Source organism: Ipomoea nil, unplaced genomic scaffold (assembly GCF_001879475.1).
Source record: "Ipomoea nil cultivar Tokyo-kokei standard unplaced genomic scaffold, Asagao_1.1 scaffold2480, whole genome shotgun sequence".
NCBI lineage: Eukaryota > Viridiplantae > Streptophyta > Magnoliopsida > Solanales > Convolvulaceae > Ipomoea > Ipomoea nil.
In genome coordinates this window covers 5,460,756-5,470,000 of record NW_017618908.1, presented here as the reverse complement: position 1 = coordinate 5,470,000, position 9,245 = coordinate 5,460,756, and the positions used below count along the sequence as shown (strand labels likewise).

General features: G+C 29.4%; 1 protein-coding gene and 1 long non-coding RNA gene across 2 annotated transcripts; one reads left to right on the top strand and one right to left on the bottom strand.

The window, feature by feature from the left end:
* Positions 1-88: 88 nt before the first annotated feature.
* LOC109152799 (MADS-box protein AGL24-like) lies at positions 89-7,628 on the top strand. Its single transcript, XM_019300444.1, has 9 exons — positions 89-261; positions 483-708; positions 3,078-3,159; positions 3,730-3,791; positions 5,194-5,293; positions 5,406-5,447; positions 5,932-5,973; positions 6,084-6,247; positions 7,413-7,628. The coding sequence occupies exons 2-9, from the start codon at positions 527-529 to the stop codon at positions 7,426-7,428; spliced, it is 690 nt and encodes a 229-aa protein (XP_019155989.1). The 5' UTR covers positions 89-261; positions 483-526; the 3' UTR covers positions 7,429-7,628.
* Positions 5,357-5,787, bottom strand: LOC109152803. The gene is made up of 2 exons (XR_002049420.1): positions 5,628-5,787; positions 5,357-5,469 (listed from the first exon to the last, which is right to left on the bottom strand). It is a non-coding gene; the product is annotated as an uncharacterized LOC109152803 (long non-coding RNA).
* Positions 7,629-9,245: the final 1,617 nt, after the last annotated feature.

The window sequence follows — 9,245 nt, the reverse complement described above, 5'->3', positions numbered from 1 at the left end:
ACCAGGGGAGCAGACTTTCCTTTCTTGAACCACTTATCTCTCACAACAGTACCCATTCCACTCTCTCTCTCTCTCTCTCTCTCTCTTTCTTTTCTACTTTGGAAGAGGACCACATAAAGAAAAGCATATATATATATATATATGATTCATCAGTTCATCAGATCGATCTGCAGCTGGAATCCCATCACTCCCAATAAGGAGAAAGCCAAACAGTCCCTACATTCATTCACCTGAGCTCTGCACGTTCATGCCAATTTATTGGTAATTTTCTCGGGTTTTCCGCCCCCGTCTCAAATGGGATTTTCTCTTTCTTCATCTTCTAGGGTTTCTGCGAAATTTAGCAGAAAAGAGAGAAAAAAAAAGGCTTTTTTTTTTTTTTTTCCCCCAAGAAACCTCGTCTGCTTCATTCTAGCTAAAACCCAGATTTGTTTAACTCTCAAACGTTTTCTCTTCAATTCATATGTTTAATTATATATGGGCAGGTAGAGAATTGAAGGTAGAAAGAGAAATTGATATTATTATTATTATGGCTCGAGAGAAGATAAAGATAAAGAAGATAGATAACATAACGGCTCGGCAAGTGACATTCTCAAAGAGGAGAAGAGGGCTTTTCAAGAAAGCTCAAGAACTCTCTGTGCTCTGCGATGCTCAGATCGCCCTCATCGTCTTCTCCGCTACCGGCAAGCTCTTCGACTTTGCTAGCTCCAGGTAATATATTTATATATCTATCTTTTAATTAATTTACAAAAAAAAAAAATTGTTTAATTTGATTTCTGCTTCGTAGATATCTATGTTGTTTGAGTTATTTGATGCTCCGTATGTTAGTTTCACGAGGTTTTATGGGCATCAGGTCGAGTTGTCCCATGATTTATTATGATGCTGCAGATTTCTGCACATTTCTACTTTTCTTGCTTTTCTAGTCTTTGTGCTGACCAGCTGCAGATGAAGCAAAACATTATAAATTTTTTTTTTTTTAGGGGTCATTATATTAATTTGATATGTATTTCCATTTTATACTCTTATTTTTACTCTTCTTCTTTCAAATACTGCTTACTGAATCAACATGTTAAAGTTCATGCGAGCTCATTTTTTATTCTGTATGGTGTGGCTTGATTGCTTACTATAAAGAGTCATGATTAGGGTTCGAGCTTTGGTGTAGACGTAGATTGTATATGTGGGTATCCCCTTCCTTTGTAATAAAAAAAAATAAAGGGTCATAATTTTATTTATTTTTTAATTGAATACTTAGTGAGAGTAGAAATTTCAAATTTGGAGTAAGTAGTATTTTTTGTAACAATATCTGTTGCAGTTGGGATTCTTAAATTTTATCTCCTCTACCTTGTCCAGTCATATCAAATCATATATCACATCTTAATTAGCTGCATATGAATGAATGCTTCAGTTTATTGCTATTTTTGGCAGTCTTTTTTTTTTTTTTTTTTTTTTTTTTTGGTTTTGTTATAATCAGGAATTGGAATCTAATTACTTAATTAATTATAAATATAAATAAGTAAATGAATACAAAATATATAATCTAAATCTAAAAACATAATAAGTCTCAACTAAAGTTATATTTTTAATTTATGTCCATATTTTTAGTGATAATCATTTTGTACATTGTGCTTTTAGAGTTATACTATATAATTTTTGAAAAAAAAAAAAAAAAAACTATACCGTTATAAGTTATAACTTCCATTATCTTTTTCATTATTGTTATCATGTACATGCATCCACCATATATTTCTTATATTCTTTAATAATAATAATATTTGTAGACATTATATATTGGATTAATATAATAAATAAATTTAATTTCATATAAATTTTAATTAGTACGAATTTGTTAGTTATTTTTAAAAATATAAATATTTGGTATATGTTTTTGTGCATCGCGCATAGAAAAGACTAGTACATACATATATGTCAATATGCATTAGAGTTTTACATTGAAAGGAGAGATGATAATATTTTTTTTTTTATTTCATTGCTCAAACGTAGGAAGGAGAAAATGAATGAGTTTTCTAATTACTAAAAGGACTTAGTGTGTTTGCACATATTTAATGCGCGTTCGCACACACTTATCATAATCTAGACCATTAAAAAATATTAGATGGATGCACATGATGTGTTCTCATGTTCTCACCTAAACACATGTTCTAATATGATCCTATATATATATATATATATATATATATATATATATATATATATATATATATATATATATATATATATATATATATATATATATATATATATATATATATATGTCCATAAGTTTGTAGCCCATACAATTCATAATCTATCCAACATATTTGTCAAGTAAAAGGTAGATTACTTGGGCCTCCAAGTTTGACAAATTGTATGGTTATAAATTGTGAATAATCCTTAATTTATTCTAAATGATTGTTTGATATGATTATTGGATGTCTTAATAAACTACAAAAATGCTATACAGTCAATAGTTATAATATTGCCAAATATAGTACTATTTGTGGGTTATTGTCTACCCATTCCATAGTTCTCAAGCAAATTGTCATTATTTGATTAATATTAAATATAATTATAATATCCCTAGGAGGGTTGCTCCTCCCGACTGAAACTCGAATAGATTAGTCTTATTATGTCACAGGGTTCAGATACCAATGCAATATATATATATATATATATATATATATATATATATATATATATATATATATATTACTCGTGATAATAATAACTTTAAATTTTTGTATCTAATAGTTTAATGGATTTTCACATGAATATGTGGAGGATGGATGAAAAGAGAGTTTTCAACTTTATTTTTATTTTATGTTAGATAATTATTTTGGTTAGACCATGAGGTAAACTGAGCAAAATCTTAAATAATTCTCACATGAACACTCAAAATTTCAAGGATTTCTTAGGAAAGGGTAGTTGAGTTGGTGGAATTGAACATGATTCTCGTATTTAAAGATCACAAATTTGATTCTTATCAACACTTTCTCGATTGGAAAACCTCAATTATTATGAAGAAACTAAACATTCTATTGATGAAGTTAATTAATGTCATTGGTTTCTTTTATTGATTGTAGCATGAAGGACATCCTTGGAAAATACAAGCTGCACTCTAGTGACAATGAGAAAACAAATCTCCAACCTTCTCTTCAACTTCAGGTATGTATTTCAATTATATTATTGCATTTTAAACTGCAAGTAATGTTAGTTATACCTCTCTATAAAACTCACTTTTTTCAATAATCTAATTATGAATTAATCAAATAAAACTAAGTACTACAAAATTGTTTCTTAAATTATCACTACCAAAAAGAAATGACTAATTGATAAAAGAAGGGAGATACAATATAGGAACACTCCATTGTATATATGGTCAAAATTGGAAACTTAGTTCGACTTTTTGTGGGAGCTACTTATTGACATTCTCAGTTTGAACAAGTTAGTTATAGGTAACCAAAATTAATTTACTTTTTTTGTAGCCATTTGTCGGCTTCATTCATAGCACATGCATGTTTGAATAATAGCTGCGGGGTAGACTGTCCCGTAAATTAAAGAAAAGAAAACTTACATCTAATTAATGGAATTTTTTTTTTTTTAAAATCACATGCACGCATATATATATATATATATATATATATATATATATATATATATATATATATATAAAACATAATTCTATTGCTCATATTTAGTAAGTAATTAAAGTATTGTTTTGTCCTCGACGTTTAGCTAGAGAACAGTGTTCATGTGAGACTGAGCAAGGAAATTGCTGACAAGACTCACGAATTCAGGTACAATTTTTCATATAATATGTGATACAAATATATGTGGTTGAATTGAAAATAATGATACGGTAGTAAAATGTATAATGAGTTAATACCCAAAATCGTCCTCGACTATAGTGGTTTTTCTCAATTTCGTCCTAAACGACTTTAGTGACCTAATATCGTCCCAGACTTTTGTGTTTCGCTCAATTTAGTCCCAGACTTTTGTGTTTTTGCTCAATTTAGTCCCTCATTTGTTATTGTGTCCATTTGGTGTTAAATAAATAGACAATTCAGTAATTTCAATATTGGCATCTCTTTACTCATAGACATGCAAACTGCGAAATCCCTTTTTTTTTTTTACGAATTACTCCCAGAATTACTCCTAAAACTGCAAATATAAAATTTGATTTGCAGGTTCGGGAGTAATTCTGGGTGTAATTCGTACAAGAAAGAGGAATTTCGCACTTCACAAGTTGAAAGTAAAGAGAGATCAATATTGATATTACTGAATTGTCCCTTTATTTAACACTAATTTGACGGAATAACAAATGGAGGACTAAATTGAGCGAAACACAAAAGTCGTGGACGATATTAGGTCACCAAAGTCGTTTAGGACGAAATTGAGAAAAACCACTATAGTCGAGGACGATTTTGGGTATTAACTCAATGTATAATTAATAAAATTAATTGAAGCTTATATGTGTGTGTCATCTCAATTAAAAAGCTAAGTTGATAGTTAGATTGCACATTTATGTTTACATATTATATATGCTCAATGCCCTTCACGTGTGTAAGAATGTCTGCTTGGCTGCCACAAGCTAGTTATCCATGTGGTAACTTTTCAAACACCTCTAGCTTCGAATTTCAAAAATCGATCTAAAGAATCGTTAGGCCACACTTTCACAGATCATATTCGTACCAAAACTCAGAGTCAACCGAGCTTTTGCCATGTTGCTCATCTTAGGAGTTAGGACACCTACGTTATCTTTTAACATCAGCTAGCCTCAGACAAACTCCCCATCCAACAATGTCTTCTGCCCATATTGGTGAGCGAGCTAGCCTTAGGTCCAAAAAGAGGGACGATGCCCACCTAACATAAAGTTGTGATATTTCAATTCACTTTCGCCTCTAAACAACACAAGATTATACCTTTAGCATGAAGTTGGCACTGATATAAAAATATGTGTTTCATCTCAACTAAAAGGTTAAACTGATAATTAATTAAATTGCACATTTATATTCATATATTATATGTTTAACAAATTTTCTTTATGTCGAATGGATTTCATCAATGTACCCTCTGAAGCCCAGAAGGGTCAGAAAAAATGTAATAGGTTGAACTAGGTTAAATGAACAACCTTGGTCTTGACCACATGAGTATGAGTGTATGATGATGAATGATGTAAGTAGGTTAAATGAACAACAGGATGTTGAAGGGGGAGGAACTTCAAGGGTTAAGTATAGAAGAGCTACAACAATTGGAAAAAAGGCTTGAAGTTGGACTATCTCGTGTGGTCAAGACCAAGGTTTTTTTTTTTAATATTATTTATTATTATTTTTTTTATTAAAGATAATTAATATTCATTTTTTTTTTAAATACTGATTTTGGCAACAATTTTGTTGATTGATGCATTTCAGGGTGAAAGAATTATGAACGAGATTGCTACCCTTCAAAGGAAGGTTTGCAAAACAAGCTAAGAAGCTTCAAATTACATTATGTATTAATGTATTATTAGTAGAATTATTTTCATTCTTGGTACTAAATTTAATCCTTCTAAAATCTCTGATAGAAAATAGTTCACATTTTCAGTTCAAAATCATATATTAGACTGAACATCTCCGTATTTTTTAGGAGAAAACATGACTTTGAATTAGAAATGTGATGCATGTAGGTTGTTTTCTATCAGAGATTTCGTTGAAAAATTGAAAATTATACGCCAAAATATGATAAAAGTAATGCTTTAGAATTGGATGTGGAAGTGACCTAATAGTAGTAAGATTAAAAGTGAAAATAATTCTTATTAGTATAAATTCTTGTTTAGAATACATACTTGATATATATAAAATAGAAAGAAAAAATATGGAATAATTCTGAAGTAAAATATATTTGAATATTAAAAAATTTTGCTTTGTTTCTTCTTCTTTTCCCATATTTCTTCTGCAGGGTGCTGAGCTTTTGGAAGAAAATAAACAATTGCGACAGAAAGTAAAGTGTTTTTTTTTTTTTAATAATTATAATTTTATAGTTTCTATTAATGTTTAATCGTAATAATTATTTTGGGAGAAGTAGAAGTAGGGCTGAATGATAAAGTACAGGTGGCGATGATCGGCGGCGGAAAGTTTCCGGCGACTGCTGACGTGGAGTGCACGGTGGCAGAAGAAGGCATTTCGTCGGAGTCCATCACCACCACCAACGTGTGCAGCTGTAGCAGTGCTCCGCCTGCAGAGGATTATTGCTCGGATACTTCGTTAAAATTAGGGTAAGCAATTTTTGCGATATATATATCATGTTGGTTATTATGCATGTTGTTTATGAATGTCTTTTATAAGCAAGATTAGAAGGTTGAAATTATCAAAATTTCATATTGAGTACTATATACAAATTTTATATACTAAAACTAATGGGCGTTTGTCAAGACTTTGTGGTCTAATGGCACCTGGGTTTGACTCCCATGAGGTTGTGAGTTCGAGCCTATGTGTTTCAGTAGGTTGAGAAAGTAGTTATGAATAACTCTTTGTGTTTCAATAGCTAGGTTTAGAACAGATACTACTATGAACAGCTCTTTGTATTTTAGTAAGTTGAGAAAGTAGTTATTATAATAAAGTCAGTAGCACTAAAAAAGAAAAAAAAAAAGAAAAAAAACTAATGGGGCGTTTGGTTTATGGGTTTTAAAAAATACTATCGGATTCATTTATTTATTTATTTATTTAAAGGTTTGGATTCAAATCAAGAAGGAATTTAAAAAAAAAAAAAAAAAAGAAGAAGAAGAAGAAGAAGAAGACATTTCCTTATGAAGTTTCACTTTTGTTTCTTGAAATGGAAAATAAGAAATTTAAAAATGAAAAAAAAAAAAACATTTACCGAGCACTTTGTACTTAAATGACATGTAGTATGAGATCGAGCCTCAGTGGAGACGTTGACTCTTTGTGCTTCATTAGGTTGAAAAAGTATATTTGAACATATACTACAATGTAATAGAGTCAGTAGCATTCAAAAAAAAAAAAAAAAACATTTCACCCATTTTTTAAAATCACACATTCGCACACATTTATGGATTTGAATTCTCATTCACAACTAAATAAAATGTTTTTTTTTTATTAAAATTTATTCCAATTATCAAGTATTTGATTCTGGGTCAACCTACCTTATTAGACGATAGTAAGCTTGGTAATCACAAATTTTCAAGTGTGATTTCTCGTGAGATTGAATTTTCTATTGGTTTTTTTTATTTGCGCTGGTCAGCCGCTATGGACAATGTAGAATGTTTTAATATTCCAACCAAACACCCCTTTGATATTACCCCCCAAAAAAAAAAAAAATCGAATCGTAAATAACATGTTAATCGAACTAGAAACATAAAATGAAATGAATGGAGTTTTATTGTGTATCATGGATTAGTTTAATATATATTCTATGATGTACAGGCTACCATTTAACTAGCTCCGATGAGAATGGGAAGTTTGCATAAAGGAAATGGAGATGGCATTCCCGGCTTGGTTGCTGCTTCAATCACGTACCTATTAAGTATATATAAAACCTTGTTTTAGTAACAGAGTATCATCAGCTCTATGGCGTGCAATTAATTATTTGTTTTTAAAATAATTTTGTATTGCACTCGTAAATACTGCCGGTTAAATAGAGAAATATTTTTTCTGTGTTTTGAGATGATGGAAATCACGGTGACTCAATAGAGTTCAACAGAAAGGGTCAAATACTGGTGCGCACAAGTCACAAGGGATCTGTCCACTTCGGACATAATCTTCACATTACCGTTGCCGAAGTTCGAATTTAATATCTTCTCTCAAATACTGTCTACTGAATCAGTGAGCTAAACTCGTTATTTTCCTATTTGTACTGCATAATTTGCTTTCAATTTTCTTTCGCTGATGGAAAATAAATTGTGGATTTAGGTTCATTATATTCTAGGGGTGTTATCGTGCATGTAAATCTGAGTAGTCAAAATCCAGCTTGATTCAAAATGTCAAAATTCAAATTCAATCGAGATCTTATTTTTTGAGTTCAAACATGACTCCAACAAACTTAATAAAGTTTTTTAGTTTTTAGTTTATTTACAAAAAAAAAAAAAAAAAAAAAAAAAAAAGTCTGTCTTTACAATTTATTATTATAATAAAAACTTAATATTACATCTCAATTACCGTTATTTTATAATAAAATAAAATAATGTTAAATACCCCTCCTTATTTTTCACTCAAATGCATCCCCCATGATATGACATTATCCAATTGATAACTAACCTTACTTTTTAATTAGTGATGAGATCAAACGATTCATGACACTAGTGAATGGAAGCCACATCAAAAAAAAAAAAAAAAAAAAAAAAAAAAAAAAAAATTAGAGCAAAAATTTGGGAGGGAAAGAAATTGTTGGAAATAAATTACAAAAATTAATTCCGTAATAAGCACAAAACGAAAGGGTAAAGGGTTTGTGTCCATTTACTTTAAGGTCACTGTTCTCTGTTTTCTATTTTCAAAATTTTCAATTTTAATTTCTGTATTTTCTATTTAGAAAATTTGTTAACGAACACTATTTTTTTCAAATGTATTTTTTTAGAGTAATATTATAAAATTAACACAATTACAGTGTAATTCCGAGTTATTTTTAGACCTTATAGTTAAAATATTTATAGATTTGTTTGGTTTAAATGAAATAAATATTAAACTGATAAGAACAATGTAATAAAGTCAGTAGCATTAAAAAATTGAAATAAATATAATTTTTAGTTTTAAATCTAATATAATCTATGTAAGATTTTTACATTTGATATCCAGACCAAATTTATATATGTATATAACATAACTAATATATATATATATATATATATATATATATATATATATATATATATATATATATATATATATATATATATTATTGAACTGTTAGAGTCTATAGGGTTGTTAGACTATCTCCAAGTTAGTTTCCACCTTTCATGTTATTGTCTCTGTATAAATAGCTGCTCAGCTCTTTGAGAATAAATGTACCAAACCTTTTTATATAAATCATCATAGTCAAATGTAGATCTGATGATTTTTAGAAGAAACAAGTTTGTGTTTTTTTTTTTGTTTTTTTAATGATTATTGGGTGTATAAATAAGAATAGAATACATATTAGTTATGAAGTATTTGCTGATGAAAGATGATTGAATTATTTGCAAATGAGATGAAGAAAGAAGAGAGAAGAAGAAATGTACTGTAGCAAGTACTCAAACGGACAGAGAGTAGAAGGGCATAAATGGA

Coding starts and splice junctions, on each gene's coding strand:
- LOC109152799 (XM_019300444.1), top strand. CDS start 527: ATGGCTCGAGAGAAGATAAAGATAAAGAAGATAGATAACATAACGGCT. Junction 3,792..5,193: donor GACAAGACTCACGAATTCAG/GTACAATTTTTC, acceptor AATGAACAACAG/GATGTTGAAGGGGGAGGAAC. Junction 5,974..6,083: donor ATAAACAATTGCGACAGAAA/GTAAAGTGTTTT, acceptor GATAAAGTACAG/GTGGCGATGATCGGCGGCGG.